This window comes from Heloderma suspectum, chromosome 1 (genome assembly GCF_057233095.1).
Source record: "Heloderma suspectum isolate Gila_16-S chromosome 1, 16-S_ref, whole genome shotgun sequence".
NCBI classification, from domain to species: Eukaryota; Metazoa; Chordata; class Lepidosauria; order Squamata; family Helodermatidae; genus Heloderma; species Heloderma suspectum.
This window is the reverse complement of record NC_139458.1, coordinates 393,651,069-393,669,959: the sequence shown is the minus strand read 5'-3', so window position 1 is coordinate 393,669,959 and position 18,891 is coordinate 393,651,069. Positions and strand designations below refer to the sequence as shown.

The following is an 18,891-nucleotide window of genomic DNA, read 5'->3' as shown; positions in this document are numbered from 1 at the left end:
AGTAACATTTAAATGTTGTGGGGGAACTATTTCCCTCATGTCCTGTTTGTAAGCTTCCCAGAGACATCTGGTTGACCACTGTAAGAAATGGAATATTGGACTATATAGGCCTTATGTCTGATTAGTATGCATATTCATATGTTTCTTATGAAATATAATAGATGTGTCAAAGGGTTTGACTACTATAACTAGGAGCACTGGACAAGTAATAGTTAAGTTCACAGTGAGAAATGCAAGGAACTGAAACAACTAGTTTCTGTGCTGAAGAACTGGATAATATACCCAGCTGGCTAATGGAAGGATGACTGTTCCTGAGATTAAGGACCCTGCTGCGTAAGAAAGGCAGGTAGTTAAAAAAAGAGGAAAAGATCGATGCTAGAGTTTGACTGTGGTGCTGTAATGGTATAATGCAGCTGGAGTTCATCTGGCTCTAAAACAAAATGAGCAGCTAAATAAAATAATTTTGCTAAGATTTAAAGTTCATGGATCTAATTTGCCCCTATAAACTTGCATCACTGATTAATTTTGTTCAGCTCTATGGCTTTATTGTGATTGAACTTTTATTGTGAATTTATTTTTTTGGTAACCGTCTCATTTGTAACAAATCCATATCCTGTAAGCATGCACAAAATTGTAATTGCATATATACAGTCACGGCCAGAAATATTGGAACAAGGATAACTGTTTTGGCAGTTGGCCTCTGCACACCACCACACTGAAGTTGAAAGGAAACACACCCAGATGGGAGCGAAGTCAGGACTTTCAGCTGTAATTCAAGGGGTGTGACAAAAGTGAAGCACTAACCATTCAGGAAGAACAGCCAGTGGCATACACACACCCCCATTGTTGATGGCTCATAAGTAATGGAACAAACCAACATCATTTCAAACTTAAGGATTGCCTTTAGTACCTGGATGAACATCCTTTGCAGTCAATGACTGCCTGAAGTCTGGGATCCATGGACATGACCAAATGCTGAGTTTCCTCCCTCGAGATGCTTTGTTAGGCCTTTACTGCAGCTGCCTTCAGCTGCTGCTTGTTTGTGGGTCTTTCTGCCTTCAGTCTTGTCTTCAGTAAGGGAAAAGCATGCTCTATTGGGTTGAGATCAGGTGACTGACTTGGCCACTGAAGAACATCCCACTTCTTTGTCTTCAGAAACTCTTGGGTAGCTTTTGCTGTATGTTTTGGGTCATTTTCCATCTGCAATATGAAGCGGTGTCCTATCAGTTTGGCAGCATTTGGCTGAATCTGAGAAGAAAGTATAGCCCTATACACTTCAGAATTCATCCTGCTGCTTTTATCAGCAGTCAGGTCATCAATAAACACCAGTGACCCAGTTCCATTGGCAGCCATACATGCCCATGCCATAATACTGCCTCCACCATGTTTGACAGATGATGTGGTATGCTTTGGATCATGAGCTGTTCCTTTCCTTCTCCATACTTTTCTCTTCCCATCATTCTGGTACAAGTTAATCTTGGTTTCATTAGTCCAAAGAATCTTCTTCCAGAACTGGGCAGGCTTTTTTAGGTGTTTGCTGGCAAAGGCTAATCTGGCCTCTCTGTTCTTGAGCATTACCAGTGATTTGCACCTTGTTGTGAAGCCTCTGTATTTACATTCATAAAGCCGTCTCTTGACTGTAGATGTTGACAATGACATGCCTACCTCCGCAAGAGCGTTCTTGACCTGGCTGATGTTGTGAAAGGGCTCCTCTTCACCATGAGCAGAATTCTGCAGTCATCCACTTTAGTTGTGTTCCATGGTCTTCCAGGCCTTTTGCTGTTGCTGAGCTTGCCAGTTAAGCCCTTCTTTTTCAGGATGTTCCAAACTGTTGTGTTGGCCACTCCCACTGTTTTTGCTATCTCTCTGATGGGTTTATTTTGTTTCCTCAGCCTAATGATGGCCTCCTTCACTCGCATGGACACCTCTTTGGACCTCATATTGGAGGTTCCAGCGAACAGCTACCAAATGCAAATGTAACACTCAGAACCACCTCCAGGCCTTTTATCTGCTTGATTGGTCATGGGGTATAAGTTTCTTATTCTAAACAGCACCGTGACAGTAGGTAACCTGATGCTATATTTGAGAGCCAGTATGGCATAATGCCCCTTCATGGATCACTGCCTTGTTGTGGCGAAGGGGTTTGCGTAACTCAGTGAAGCCATAAGCTATGCTGTGCAGGGCCACCCAAGACAGACAGGTCATGGCAGAGAGTTCTGACAAAATGTGGTCCACTGGAGATGGAAATGGCAACCCACTCCAGTATTCTTGCCAAGAAAACCCCATGGAACGTATCACAAGGCTAAAAGATGACGCCAGAGGATGAGCCCCTCAGGTCAGAAGGTGTCCAATATACTACTGGGGAAGAGCAGAGGGTATTTCCAAGTAGCGCCAGAAAGAGTGAAGCGGCTGGGCCAAAGCCGAAAGGACATTCAGTTGTGGATGTGTCGTGGTGAAAAGAAAATCCGATGCTATAAAGAACAATATTGTTTAGGAACCTGGAATGTAAGGTCAGTGAATCAAGATAAGCTGGAGATGGTCAAACATGAGATGGCAAGATTGAACATCTTGGGAATCAGCGAACTAAAATGGACAAGCATGGGCGAATTTAATTCAGGTGACCATTATATCTACTACTGTGGGCAAGAATCCCTTAGAAGAAATGGGGTAGCACTCATAGTCAACAAAAGGGTGGGAAAAGCAGTACTGGGGTACAATCTCAAAAACAACAGAATGATCTCAGTACGAATCCAAGGCAAACCATTCAACATCACAGTAATTCAAGTCTATGCCCCAACCACTGAGGCCAAAGAAGCTGAGGTTGATCGGTTCTATGAAGACCTACAACACCTTCTAGAACTCACATCAAAAAAAGATGTCCTTTTCATCATAGGGGATTGGAATGCTAAAGTAGGAAGTCAAAAAATCACTGGGATAACAGGCAAGCATGGCCTTGGTGTACAAAATGAAGCAGGACAAAGGCTAATAGAGTTTTGCGAAGAGAATACGGTGATCATAGCAAACAGTCTTTTCCAACAGCACAAGAGGTGACTCTACACATGGACATCACCAGATGGTCAATATCGAAATCAGATTGATTATGTTCTTTGCAGCCAAAGATGGAGAAGCTCTATACAGTCAGTAAAAACGAGACCTGGAGCTGACTGTGGCTCAGATCATGAACTGCTTCTTGCAAAATTTCAGCTTACATTGAAGAACGTAGAGAAAACCACTAAACCATTCAGGTATGACCTAAATCATATCCCTTATGAATATACAGTGGAGGTGAGGAATAGATTTCAGGGATTAGACCTGATAGACAGAGTGCCTGAGGAACTATGGACAGAGGTCTGTAACATTGTTCAGGAGGCAGCAACTCAATCCATCCCAAAGAAAAAGAAATGCAAGAAAGCCAAGTGGCTGTCTGAGGAGGCTTTACAAGTAGCTGAGGAAAGAAGGGAAGCGAAAAGCAAGGGAGAAAGGGGAAGATATATCCAACTGAATGCAGAGTTGCAGAGAATAGCAAGGAGAGACAAGAAGGCCTTCTTAAATGAACAATGCAAAGAAATCGAGGAAAACAGTAGAATGGGAAAGACTAGAGATCTTTTCACGAAAATCGGAGATCTCAAGGGAACGTTTTGTGCAAAGATGGGCATGATAAAGGACAAAGAAGGCAGGGACCTAACAGAAGCAGATGAGATCAAGAAGAGGTGGCAAGAATACACAGAAGAACTATACAGGAAAGATCTGAATATCCCTGATAGCCATGATAGTGCGCTCACTGAACTTGAGCCGGACATCCTGGAGAGTGAAGTCAAGTGGGCCTTAGGAAGCATTACTAACAACAAAGCTAGCAGAGATGACAATATTCCAGCTGAGCTATTTAAAATCCTAAAAGATGATGCTGTTAAAGGGCTGCACTCAATATGCCAACAAATTTGGAACACTCAACAGTGGCCACAAGACTGGAAGAGGTCAGTTTACATTCCAATTCCAAAGAAGGGCAATGCCAAAGAGTGTCCTAACTACCGTACAGTTGCGCTCATTTCACATGCCAGCAAGGTGATGCTCAAAATCCTACAAGCTAGGCTTCAGCAGTATGTGAACCGAGGACTACCGGAAGTACAAGCTGGGTTTCAAAGAGGCAGAGGAACTAGACATCAAATCGCCAACATTCGCTGGATCATGGAGAAAGCAAAAGAATTCCAGAAAAACGTCTGTTTCTGCTTCATTGACTACGCTAAAGCCTTTGATTGTGTGGATCACAACAAACTGTGGCAAATTCTTAAAGAGATGGGAGTACCAGACCCCCTTACCTGTCTCCTGAGAAACCTGTACGAGGATCAAGAAGCAACAGTAAGAACCAGACATGGAACAACCGATTGGTTCAACTTTGGGAAAGGAATATGACAAGGCTGCATATTGTCACCCTGCTTATTTAACTTATATGCAGAGTACATCATGAGAAACACCGTGTTGGATGAATCACAAGTTGGAATTAAGATTGCCAGGAGAATTATCAACATCCTCAGATACGCAGACGATACCACTCTAATGGCAGAAAGCAAAGAGGATCTAAAGAGCTTCTTGTTGAGGGTGAAAGTGGAGAGTGCAAAAGCTGGTATGAAACTCAACATTAAAAAAATGAAGATCATGGCATCTGGCCCCATGACTTCCTGGCATATAGAAGGGGAAAAAATGGAAGCAGTGACAGACTTTATTTTCTTGGGCTCCAAGATCACTGCAGACGGTGACTGTAGCCATGAAATTAAAAGACGCTTGCTCCTTGGAAGGAAAGCTATGGCAAACCTAGACAGCATAGCAAGAAGCAGAGACATCATCTTGCCGACAAAGGTTCATATAATCAAAGCTATGGTTTTCCCAGTAGTAACATATGGCTGTGAGAGCTGGACTAAGGAAGGCTGAGCGCCAAAGAATTGATGCTTTCGAACTGTGGTGCTGGAGAAGTCTCTTATGAGTCCCCTGGACTGCAAGGAGGTCAGATCAGTCAGTCCTAAAGGAAATCAACCCTGAGTGCTCATTGGAAGGACAGATACTGAAGCTGAAGCTCAAATATTTTGGCCACCTAATGCGAAGAGAAAAGTCGCTGAAAAAGACCCTGATGCTGGGAAAGATTGAAGGCAAAAGGAGAAGGGGATGGCAGAGGATGAGATGGCTAGATAGCATTACCGATGCAATGAATATGAACTTGAGCACACTGCGGGAGAGAGCGGAGGACAGGAAGGCCTGGCGTGCTATGGTCCATGGGGTCATGAAGACTTGGACATGACTTAACAACTGAACAGCAACATGGCATAATGGTTAGTTTGTTGGACTGGGACTGAGGAAACCCAGGTTCTAGTTCCTGTTTGGCCAAGAAGCTCAGTGGGTGACTTTGGGCCAGTCACTGCTTCTCAGCCTAACCTACCTCACAGGGCTGTTGTGAATATAAAATGGAGAGGAGGCGGAATACACTGCCTTGGGCTCCCTGGAAGAAAGGTGGGATATAAGTATAATAAATAAACAAATAAATGTTTGGGGGGCCATTTCTACACTCATCTCAGCAGGTGGTCATTGGCCATGCATCTTTTTTCAGGTAGGGCTGGAAACTCCTGCCTGAAACCCTGGAGAGCTGCTGCCAGTCAGTGTTGACAGTACTGGGTAGATGGACCAAGGGTCTGACTCAGTATAAGGCAGCTTCTGATGTTCCTATTTATTACACCAGAAAACTGAAAGTGGGAACCCATGATGACCATAGCAGAATACCTTCAATTAAACCTTATTTTACATATTATGACACCCAGGCCAGTACCCCATAGATTTTGGTAGCAGATTTGCACCCCACTTTAGATTTTTGGAAGCCACTTCCATCTTCTTCTCTGCCTCTCTGTATTTCTCCCCTTCCCTTTTCTAGGCTTTTCTCTTTCTTTTCACAGTCCACACAACTCAAACTAAACAGAGTGATAACTATTCAGGCACACGTTAAGAAAAGAAAAAAATTACAGGAAAAGAAGCCCATTTGGCTGCTTGTATAAAATGATTCATGAACATAAAGCTCTATGTAATTTTGATACGATAAGTGGAACATTATGGAGTGATTGCTCACTTCTGACTATCTCAGAGGATTAAGCATCACACCTGCTCTATGTAAATCCAAGTAGTGACGAGACTTTGATGCACAGAAAGAAATTACAGCTGTATCAAACAACCCCTCTTAGGCTGGAGTCTCAAGTGGAATAAAGTTACTAGCTTGCTTATGAGTAGCTGTCCTTGTCTCTTGGGCGATAGTTTGTCTTTTTTTCTATTCCAGTCTAAAGGTGAAAATCCTGCTGCATTTTCCTGCCAGGAACAATCATAATGGTTATCATTATAATTAAGACTTGGTAGTAAATTCATGTTTGAATCAACTGGATACCATCTTGTCATCTGCCTCAGGCAGCAAAGTATCTTGGGACGACCCTGCTACATCTGCTGAAATGTCCTCTTCTGTACAACTACAAAGATGCAAGAGCCTTGTCTTTTTTTTTTTTTAGATCTGGCCACCCTAGCTGTGGGTATGGGTTTAATTGGTAGTTTTAAAGGGGAAAGAGAATCTCTTCATTGTGAACTGGCAGTCCTACTCAAATGTCCTTTATCCATAAATAATGTCCAGTAAATCGGTTCTGTGTCAGCACTTTATGGAAGAAATGGTGCACTGAATGAAATGAATCTGTTGAAAAGGTGAATTATAAATCACATTAACAAACAAACCCATAAAATAAAGTGAAATTGTGATTTGCTAGCCACTCTGCACTATTAGTGGTGATAACAGTTTCCCTTTTGGGGCAGAAAGTGGCTTCGGGATTGAGGCGTGAAGAAAAGGGTTAAACCTTGCCTAAAAAGCTACATGGGACTTCCTCAGTTTTGGCTCACCCAAGAAGAAGAGCCAATTACCTCTTTAGGAAGATTTAGCAGCAAGTTCAAGATGAGGCTGGACAGCCATCTGTCAGGGATGCTCTGACTTGGATTCCTGCATTAAGCAGGGGGTTGGACTCGATGGCCTTGTAGGCCCCTTGCAACCCTACTATTCTATGATTCTATGACTTCCCCTTGATAAAGAGACACGTCTTGAAACATACCTGGGACAATATATTGGTGCAGCTGGAGTGTGTGTGTACCTTGTTTTTAGCTTTTACAGTTGTTGTTTTATCTTCGTTGTTGGCTGATCCCCATTTCCTCATCACCCCACTCCCCCAGCTGATATTTAACTCTCTTGAGAGAGAAAAAAATACACAAAATGTACTTCACATCTTATTTGGCTGTAGATGAGTAGTTTGGTAGCTACCTATTACTGGTAAATTACTCCTCACTAGCATAAGATTAACATAAGAGACTGCCTCAAACTGAGACTGCTCATTGGTCCATCTAACCCTGTTCTTGTCTCCTCTGACTGATGGAGGCTCCCCACAGTCTTTCCTTGCCCTGCTACTTTACATCTTTTTACCTGAAGTCTGAACTTGGTGTGTTGTGCATCCAAAACGAATGCACTACTGCTGAGGTACGGGTCCTTCTCCCCAAGTATAGCCCCTCCCCCAGGGAGGAAGAGTTCAGGGTTTGAACCCACAGCCTCACAGGCAATACCTAATGAGAGTGTGAGGCCTAAATAACTGACCACACATTCTTAATGGGCAAAGCCAGGTGCCAGTTGTGAAGATATAGGGAAACTGTGCTATGTGGTCATACTCAATATTCCTACAGCCACTAATACCGATGAGCGGATTGTCCTTACATTTCCTAAAGGAAAACCATACCTAAACCTATTTCTGGGACAAATCATATTTTTGGTGTGTGGGGTCCTAGCAGCGAAAATGCTGTAGAAATGTTGATTATAAGAAATGAAAGCCATTCACATTTATTCAGTGCTTAGCTTACAGCTTGCCATAATTAGCACCCTCTTTGCACAGTGCTTTGACTCTCACCTTTGTTGTACAGTCTGGAATCTTTTATTGTGGAACAGCAGATGGATTACATTGCCATTAAATTGCAAACTTATTCAGAATGGACAGACACACTCACCACGCTGTTCAGTATTAATTGGCACCCTTGTGGACAGGCTCTGCAGGAAATGGAAACAGCATGGCTACATATGCTCTAATCTGTCTTGAAGGGAAATATAATGGTCCTTCCAGCTGCTCTTTGTAGTGATTCTGATGGTGGAGAGTCACACTGAACTTGTTTTACCTCTTCACTGGATACACAGGACGGTCATTGTTCTTTTACCCTAGTTTGGCTCTAGTGCTATAGCAGCTTTTCCCAACATGGTGCCCTCTAGATGTTTTGGCCTACAACTGCTGTCATCCCCAGCCAGAATGGCCAGTGGTCAGGAATGATTGGGGTTGAAGGCCAAAACATCTGGAGGGCACCAGATGTTGGGCTTTAATTTATGATATAAAAATCCTTTTGCCCAAAGCATCCATTGGAATCTTATTCGCTCAGTTAAATGAACTCTGAACCCTTCTAGGCTTCCCATGGTAGCATTCTGGTTTTCCTTTCTTTTCTTTTTAAAGTGTTAATTTGTTCATCCAAAATCACATTGATTGGATTGGACCATTGTGGCAAAGCAATTGATTTTGCTCTCAAATCCTCTGAGCTGAATCAAACAGAATCAAACATCAGAATCAAACATCCAGCACAAAGGCTGGAACCCAGAAGCACAAGCAAGCCTCTAAAATGCAGATCCTCAGTTGATTCTACTTGTAGAAACCCAAACACTTTTCAGTCCATTCTCTTTTTATAGGAATGGGGCCTCTTGCTCATCTAATACCTTCTGTATTCAAAGCTGTCATTGTCTGGAGGAGCACATGCATCTATAAATATCTTCATAATTGTTGCTGTACTGAAAAAACAGACAATGGCATCACAGGATTTTTGCTCTATGTATCAACATGATGTATAATCTGGGAGCCATTCTACACGGACAGACACTTGACATTAATGAGTGTGAGGTAAGCTGGCCTGGAATATGTCAGTTTGTTCTTAAATCAAGGTGAGCAGGGGCAAACTATGCATGATAGGCAAATGTGTGTAATGCAAGCACATTAATTAATTAATGTGCACATTTTTTGTTATGTAAAGTAGCAGTTGTGGGGACTGTGGGTTATGTGAAAGTTGTTTAACCTCCAAATAACCTCAACCGCCTGGGTTTTCATGACATGACAGCCCCTGACAACCTCCAGTTGGAGGTTGCATATTCATAATGGTGGCCGGCACACACCAGAGCTCCTTGAGAGTAAATTAACATACAGTGGGCTGTTGTGTTGTGTGAACCATGGTCCTGAGGCTGCTCATGCTTCTCTGTATCTATGTACATAACAAAAAACATGCACATTAACTGCAACTGCAGAATTAACTTCACATCTAGTTTAGCCCTCATTCTCTTGTTCTATGAGCAAAACAAAAGGTTCTTGCTAGGACAATAAGGACTGGAGTCTGCTCCAGGAGCCATCAGGGTTTGCTGGCACCAAACTCTTTGCATCACTTTCATAAATAATTCTGCGTGACTTTACACAGCCGATAAGCTTCCATGGCCCCATCTGCACGGAGACGCATTCTGAGGCAATTTTGTTTAAATCCGGATTGTCATGAAATCGGGTTTGCTCCTCCTGGGACAAACGAAGCCAGTAAAGCAGTATATACATCAAACAAAGTTTCACAGGGCCTACAGCACCTGAAACTGCATTAGTTGGGGGTTGGATGGGCAGAGTCCTGCAAGTAGAAATGACTGTCATCAACTGTGTAGGTGCAGAGCAGCGAATGAGCGGAGGCTTGCTCTCCGCCCTTCTCCTTGCTTGCATGTTCTGTAAAGTGCAGTGGAAGAGAATGTTACTTCCGAGTAGACACGTTTAGCCAACATCCCCCCTTGTGTCCACCCTTTCTTGGCAGGAAGAAGGCTCTATTGGGGGCAACCAGATTTTAAATTTATTACAGTCCTTCATACCTTCGCTCTTCCATAAGAGTGAATGTTTAAACCAGCAGGCTTGCTCCCTGCCCTGCTTCTTGCTCATGTGCTCACTGAAGTGCAATGGAGGAGAATTGAGTTACTTCTGAGAAGACATGTTTTGCCAACACCTCCCCTGGTGTCCACCCTTTCTTGGTGGGACTAAGGATCACTTGGGAGTGATCACCCTTTAAACTAATCAAACTTAGGTGCACATTCGCTTGTCCGGACATTTAAAAAAGGGCAGGCAAAGGGATTCTCCCAACCCCTCTCTCCACTCGTGTGTGGTAAAGTGCAGTTGAAGAAAATGCGCTACTTCTGAGCAGACTTGTTTTCCCCGCTCCTCGTATCCACCCTTTCATGATGGAACTTTCCCTTCCACCAATCAGCGCTGCTCCCCCCAGCCTGCACCAAAGGCCGTTCAGGTTACACAGACTCCCAAACTGCACTGAAGCTGCCACCATGGGAAAATCCATCAGAAAATGAGTTTGCAAAAAAAGGGTTTTACCACATGGAAAACTGCATGTGCTACAGAGAGGGGCATGCACCATGTGCCATGATTGCCTGGGGGGCACAGTAGAACTGGAGTAAATGCCCCATGTAGATGGTGCCCATGGCTTAACACACAGAGACACTCACTAGGGTTGGTTAAAGTGGCTGCTATGTAGCAGCTGTTGCGGTAGCACTGGTCTTACATGAGATTATACACACATACTTCAAAAGCCAAATAATTAGTTGAGATTAAAGATGCTAACTCAAAGCAGCACAGTTTTGGAAATCTAATAAGAACTGACATGATTTAAACTCGGATATCATCCATGAAGAGGCTTTACTCTTATCCTTTAATTCCTTCTGACAATGCTTCTAGCACACATTGGGGGGGAATAGTCGTTCTTGTAAAAATAAGAGGAGTTGAAATGACTGCAAAAACCCTTTCCTTATAAAAATAAGGAAATTTTTACTCCTGAAAGTTTGAAACTACTGGTATCCTTGGTTGCCTGATCTGATACCAAGCTTCAGCCTGTCCATGAATCTGTTTCCTATCTCTGGTCTATTTGACCCTCACCTACCTGTGTCAGAATTGGACCTTAGCTACTATATAGCTTCTCACAAAGCTAGGCTCCAGGCCTGACAATAATATAGCACTATTACTGTGTGAAAATTCTGGTTTAGTTCCATTTCCAGCTAATTATGGTGTGGAAGCAACTATTGTTTATGTATTTAACTGTATGATACAAAGATTCTGCTTAATTATTAAGTTTAATAGCAAACATTTCAGGGCATTACAAGAGGAGAAGCCCAAAGTAAATCACCGCGTAACATGACTTCACAAGAGCAAGATGTCATAATGTCAAGATGTTAGTCATAAAACAAAATTCTATGCAAGGATATTCGATGATTTAGAATTTGTAATAAGTTACAAGTATATTCAACAGGAAATGTGTTGTTATATGGAGGAGTGATGCCTTTAGAACATTGATATTTGCCAAGATTTTTAAAAAGCATATTAATGTGCATGAGAAGAAAATGAAAAAGAAGAGACTAGATAAAAAACACACACCCCGCAACAAATTAGGGAATTACCCTAAAACAAAAACAACATAATAAAGGCAACAAGGTGCAGGCACATCCCAGAGAAATTCTTGGGACTTCCCAGGAACTGAATGGCAGCCTGAAGTATCTTCATTTGTGAATGTGAGAAGATGGGGCCTAGGAAACTATTGGGACATTAATCACCTTTAACTATTTGACATGCACAAGTTTTTATATATATATGTGGGCAGGGGGCAGGTGTGTCAGGACTGCCCTATGCCTCTTGCCCCAACCCCCCCGTGATCCCAATGAAGATCCTCCGCCAGCTGCTAATAGCCCCTGGAGGAAAGCTGCCACTGATACTAATGGGAGTTTCCCTTCCAAAACTAATGGCAGCTTGGGCAGGGGTGGAGGGGTGCAATTTCTTTTGGAACTACTGCATGGGGCAGGGGAGAATTGTGAACCGCCCAGAGAGCTTTGTTCATGGAGCAGTATAGAAATGTAAATAAACAAATGTCTCCCTGCACACTATGGTCCTGATCCTGCTGGCCCACTCCCCCTGCAGCAGCTATTTAAACTGAAAAATATGTGCACGTCAATTCCTCTACACATAATTAAAGCCATACCTAGTTCAGTCTTTAATATGTATGCTTATGCTGCTGACATACAGACTAGGTTTGCACGATCACGGGGGTAAAAGAAATCACGTTGTTTACATAACAATGCTGCAGCGTGGGTTGGTGTGTTGTCTGAACCCGGGGCATGGCACAGCGGGGATGCCTTCATACCCACCCCACCACCTCTACTGCACATCATGGGTTCTAGGGTGGGTATGAAGCCATTCCTGCCACACTGCATGCTGGATTCGGATGACATGCCAACCTGTGCTGCAGCGCAGGTAGTTATGTAATCAACCTTCGTGCATGCAGGAGGGCGGGCATGCGAAAACACAATGGCTTCTTTTACCGCTGCAGTCGTACGAACCCAGCCACGTTCTGTGAGAGCTCTGCCCTCTCTCTGAATCTAAGTTGGTCTCACATTACTTGTTCTGAACAGTGAGATTAATACTCAGGTACAAAAAAGTGTGTACAAAAAGTAGTGCAAGTATGGATGCATAAGTATATATCTTTGTCTGAACATACACTTTGGAAAGCTGGCATTGGTATTAGTATTTGAACACATGTATCAGAATAAAACAACAACAACTATACCATTACTGCGCTCTATTTTGGTCCCCATGTAAGATTTTCCATCTGCAAAAACACACAGAAAAATAACATAGGAATTGGCTTTTAAAGATAAAAATGCCTTGGCATCTACAAGAGCTCGTGTGACGATAGTTAGCCTCTATGATACTAAACCATTTTTTCTTCTTTTTTGTTGCTACTGAGTAACGCAGCTGTTCTTCTAGTTTGTCAGTAGGATGCAAGTATTGGGAGCTGGGAAAAGTGTTCACAGTGTTGGCCTTTCAAATATGGAGTTTGGAACTATCATCGTTCCCACATTTTTGTGTACTATGCTCAGCTTAAGTGAACTGAGTTCACTTAGTGAAGACCAGTGTAAACTGTCACCAGTGTAAGCTGTCTCAGAGCTAATCTGGATCCAGTCTATTAAAGTTAAAAGGATTAATTTCCTTCATACAAATAGAGAATAAATTTTGCCACCTATAGAAGTGGAAAAGCCTAAATTTGGAAATTAATCTAGTTGCAATGTTTGAAAACTTTCTCCTGCAGATAATCGCATTTGATGAGTTAAAGACAGACTTCAAGAGCCCTATAGACCAATGTAACCCAGCACATGCGGTGAGTTCCATTCTGCTATTTTACAATAACTAAATTTTGATGAAAATGCTAAGCTGTCAACAGAAAATATGGTATAAATTGGAATGAGGATTTAAGATTACCTATAACTGATTTTTATTTTGATATGTAAAGGTGGTGAGTCTTGACTATAATTATTTCTGATTCAGAAATGAGAAGTGCTGGAATCAAAAGGCACAAACTAAAGGCTTACTCATACAATCCATAATTGACTCTGTTTTTGCAAAGCAGACTCAATGCATATTATATATAGCTTGTCACATGGTGGAGTGGCCAGTTGATTGCTCTGACACTATTTTCACAGGGACACATTCACTATCTGTAGATAATGATATGAGTGAAAATATTTATTTATTTATTCACTATTACATTTATATACTGCCTGTTTTCCTCTTCCAAGGAACCTAGGGTGGCTTACATGGTCCTCCTCCTCTCTGTTTTTATCCTCACAACAACCCTCTAAGCTGGGTTAGGCTGGGAGCCAGTGATTGGCCCAAGTCACCTAGTGAGCGTCATGGCCAAGTCGGGACTAGAACCCAGAGTCCCAGTCCAATACTCTAACCAGTACACCTCTCTCTCTCTCTCTCTCTCTCTCTCTCATGTTGCATTTCTCAAGGAGGGATTGTGGCCTTGTTGCCCCCATCATGGCCCTGACACAGCTAAAAAACCCAGAGGTCCTGACAATTGGCCGGTTCAGAGGTTGGGGGAAACCATATCAAAAAATCACAGCAAGCCTTGGGCTTGCATGCTCCCCCTTCCTTTTCCTTCTCTCGTACACATCAGAGGAGGAGATCAGAAGCATCAACTTCCACTTCTAGATTATGTTATGTTCAGTCTCTGGGAACTGTGTTTTGTTTAAATTCTAGTTAGTGAACGAGCCAGATGCAAAATTGAAGTTTGATCCTGGCTTGTTTTACTTCATTAGAGTTTAAAGAAACTACAGTCCTCCAAGATGAGATGTAACAGGGAACTGTGGTTTGTTTAAAGCAGAAGTGGATGCTTCTGGTTTCCACTAGTAGATATAAGAAAGGGTCGGGGAGTATGCAAGCTTGAGGCTTGCCACAGCTTGTTCACATAACTGGGAATCTATGTTTTCCATTACAGCTGAATCAGCCTTATGCTGTGGGAAAGGAGTGAAGTATGTAAGCTGCCTTACACTGTGTCAAATGATTGGCATATCTATCCCGGTCTTGTTTTCTCAGAGGTCTCAGGTAGAGGTATTTATCTGCCCTGCCACTAGATGTCCTTTTTACTTGAGATGGCAGGGACCTTCTAGCTGCAGAGCAAGTTCTCTGTGCTGAAGCCGTTCTTCAGTAGACCAAGGAGCTGTAACTCACAGTAGGAATGGATGCAGGATCCCCTATTCACAAGTATGGGCTTTACTGGGGCTTCTGCCCATAGCATCTGCTCAAAGGATATGGTGGAAAAACTGCTATGTGAACCCACAGCCCACAGGTGGCTCAAGTTAAATAATTTCCTATATTTTTGCACTGCAAAAATTTGTGACTAAGAGACTGATTGTAGATGTTGCCATGTTTAATTGTGCTGACTCGCAACAACTACTCTGCTATTTCCTGATAGGAATGCAGAATTCTGATTCCCCTCGATGCCTGGCTGTACCCAGCTTCTCATCCTACAGAATAATTTTTGCCTTTAAAGATTTCTGGCTCACTAGCAGAGAACCTATCTTCTCCAAGGCTGCATGACTGTGTATGCTGACCACTAAAGGTGGCACTGTAGGTATTCATGGACCATCTTGCCTAGAGAAGCTGATAGAACTTTCATAGTGTAAGAGGGAGATAGCCACCCTAGCAAATCAAATTAAATGTGCTTATAAACTGGAAGCGTTTGTCTCTGATGTCGTAATTGATGTATTCCATGGATTAGAGGCACAAAAGCCATGTTTATCTAAATAGAACCTGAAGGAAGAAGGAGGTACAATGTCTTTGAGAAGCAGTGGAGCACGTTGACTGGTAAATGAATAAATAAAAATCACAGAAAGCAATTAGCCGTATTTGCATAACCTACCTGAAATGCCAAGCTAAGCTCAGTTCTCCACATCGCCTTCACAATGATTGCGCTGTCAACAACAGTGGGCCTGTTCAGACACTCACAGGGGGAGGGTGGTTAGGGAAACTACGGAGGGGAGGAGTTAGTGAAACCATGACATGCAGGCCTGCCAGTCAGTCACGGAACCATGTGGCACCCCCTTGGTTCTGCTTCCCATCCCCCTCCGTAGTTACCTGGTGATCGTCCCAGCGTGGTTAACACGGATCCCATTGTCCTCTGCGGTGCGAATGGGCTCCTAGCAACCACTCCGGTGTGCAAAATGGCTGCAGGACCATAGAGAAAAGTCCATGGCTGCTAGAGTATTGCTGGCAATGGCAGATGCTCTAACTGGCGGAGTCTATGGTCGCGGCCTGGACCTCTTCCAGAGCCCGTTTTAATCGCTGGGCAATCCGCCAGATGACACTGTAAGCCACCCCGGGGACTTAACCCTGTTGCAGCGAAGTGGTTAGCCAGGGTGGCCTACTAGCCATGAGGAATGTCGTTTTCTCCCCCCACATGACATGCTAAGCCACCATGGTTAGCAGAAATGCCCTAACATCGTGGCTTCGTGTTATGTGTGAACAGGGCCAGTGGCTATCTGGATTCATCTGGCCATAAAGCAGCTAGTGTACCTGCACAGAGCTGACCCAGACACCCCTTGTCTCCACTGCCATCTAACAATTACCATTGATAAAGGCATGGATTCCCCCCCTCCCCATAGGTTGCCACCCTGTGGTAGAGGCCTCTTCTTACGTGTCACAGAACTGCAGGTTCCTGGGTCTAGCTCTCACAGGACCTGACCTGAAGCTATCACAATCAACCTCTACCTCTAAAGCAGCTTAATCTGATTACCTTCAGATGCTTTGGACTATAACCCCCAGCATTCCTGACCATTAGCCATGCTGAGTGGGGCTGATGGGAGCTGAAGTCCAAAACATCTTGGGAAGGCTACTCTAAAGATTTCGACCTCTGACTTCTCTTGTTGACATGGAGGAAGTGCAAATGAACAAAGACTTTAATTAAAGCTGTTGAATTTACTACATTTGAGGGTGAATCTGCTCAGATGTTTTTGAAGATATTTACCAGTGTCATGCAAATTATGCCAGTGGTTAACGCATTACTCGGTCAACGACGTAATGAGCACAAATGAGGTATTATTACTAACCGATTCATTACTAATGAAACTCTGCCAAAGTCAGCTGAAGCCTGCCTGGGTTGTGTTCATTCTATTTGGAAAGTACTTTCCTTCATTCACAAGTGTCTTCAGTTATAAACTTCCTAGTCATCCTTCCCTCTTTTTTTTTCCTTTGACAGAGAGAGCGGCTGAGAAATATTGAACGAATCTGCTTTCTTCTGAGAAAGGTAAGAATTAACCCACATTGGTTGTGTGGTGCTTGAAGAGATCTGAGCCATCACCTTTGAGCTACTAAAAATAGCAGTACATTTTCCTAGGGTTCCTCCTCTGTTGACTGCAGCAAGAAGATTCTAATGGCAGGGTGGAAATTGGAACTGAAGTGACCTTTGAAGAAAAGGCATGGATCTAATTAGAAGGAACTTCCTATCAGTCAGTGATATCCTAAGAAGAAATGAACTTATCAGAATGTCATCCAGTTCAGCTTAGTAGTCTCGTTTTTTTTTAAGGCAATGGATGACTTAAGGAGGCATAATTTGTGTCTCGCGTATGGCCTTATACCTCTGTGCTTAAGTTTCCTTCTAAGCATATAATCATGTAATAATAATTTGATAAGTGGCACCCTTCTTAATATGAACCTAGTCCTATGCTTTCAAATGTTTCACCAGATGAATGGGAAAATGGAGGGCGCTTCTTTTTTTCTTAATATGGGTCCACGGGATGCATTTGATGCTTTCTATTTGTGTCACTGTCTGAGCAGCAAATGACCTCCTGTTACTTCTCTAGTGCAGCCTTCTCCAACCTGGTATCCCCCGATGTCTTGGACTACAACTCCCATTGGCCATTCTGGCTGGGGATGATGGGAATTGTAACCCAACACATCTGGGGGGCATCAGGTTGGAGAAGGCTGCTCTAGTGAGTTTTGATATTTAAGCAGTGGTACCTGAGCAGCGGTTCTCACAGCAACTCCATACTTAATGAGTTCTGCACAAACTCGTTGCATGTGGACAGCATACAGGCATTTATGTTTATCTTTAAACACCTGTGTACACGTCTGGGATCCCCTGGCCCAATCAGGTGTTTAAACACACCTTCATATTTGTATACAATGTCCACATGTTATTTGCTTGCTGCTAGCCGAACATGAACATAACGCTGATCTTTGTATGACCATTGTAATTTGGGGAGCTGCCTTGAACCTGTCCAGAGGTCGCCCCTGCTGCCTTCTGAGATCCTCAGGTAGCCAGAATCAACACGCAGACAATAGGCCTCTTTTCCAAGGCTTTATTTCCATTCAACCTAATGACGCTTACAGATGCTAATTGCTTGATCCTACGAGTGATACTTAAGATAGCTGCCTACTCGGGGGTTCTAACCTTAGGAATCAGTTGATCTCCGTTTGGAGGGGACGGTGGGAAACCTCTGAACTTATGGGCTAGGAGGAGAGAGTCCTCACCTTTCCTGTGGGGCATCGGGGCGCCGCTGTTGCCGTCACACCAAGCGGGCTGAGCACCTCCTCTCAGCACCCGCCATCTCCCGCTTGACACTGTGCCGGCGTCTAGCGTCCAGAAACTGCTGCTGCGCCTCCCTCTCCCTGCCAGGGTCACTATCACTCTCAGGAATGTGTACCAGGAGGGGCTCTCCCCCTGGCTGCTCCTCTGAATAGCACGCAGGTTCCTCTCCTGCAGTTTCTATCTCTTCCTCAGAATCAGAACTGCTTTGGGGCTCTCTGGGCTCCGATCCAACCCTGACAGAACCTTTTCATACTGTGATCTTTCTCATTTCTTCAGATCTTCATACTCCATTTCTGCTGCCTCATTCCATGCATACCACACAGCTGGATAGATGGATACCTATAACAATTGCCTTGCATTCCACTCCTGGTACCATGGAGTGGTTAATTTGATTAACTCAAATTAATTTGAAGTCTGCCTCCAGTTTAATCAGCTGGTTTTATTCTTAATACATGATAACTATCAGCTGAGAACCAGCCCAGTCTGCTTCTTACTCTTCTGGTGGCTTTTCCAATACCAAGAACTAGAAATTTGAGGCATAATTCACCAAAGGATAAACACATGCACCTAGTTGATTTCAATGGGAGTGCTCAGCATGTGTTTATATCTCTCATATTGAAATCCGTGAGATGTAGAAGTGTCTAACTTCAGGTGAATCTTGCCTGTCCTTGCAAAATGCGATCATAGCATACATACATGCCATGCATGGCATGGCAATACCCATAGGATGCATTCTGCTTGTAGCTTACATCTTTGTCTCAGGGTGATATAGACCCTAAGTCCTGATTTATAAGCCCTGTGCAAGCTTTCAGCCTGCTCACATGAGGGTTAAAAAGAGGGCGTGTGCATCAGTGTGCATGCAAGCCC

At 43.4% G+C, this 18,891-nt stretch overlaps 1 protein-coding gene across 1 annotated transcript in view; it reads left to right on the top strand.

The window, feature by feature from the left end:
• Window positions 1-18,891, top strand: part of CNIH3 (cornichon family AMPA receptor auxiliary protein 3) — a 105,908-nt gene that overhangs the window by 37,583 nt on the left and 49,434 nt on the right. Inside the window, exons 2-3 of the mRNA XM_084828667.1 lie at window positions 13,243-13,311; window positions 16,693-16,740. Coding sequence (XP_084684793.1) covers window positions 13,243-13,311; window positions 16,693-16,740 — 117 coding nt within the window. The remainder of the gene's footprint in view (window positions 1-13,242; window positions 13,312-16,692; window positions 16,741-18,891) is intronic.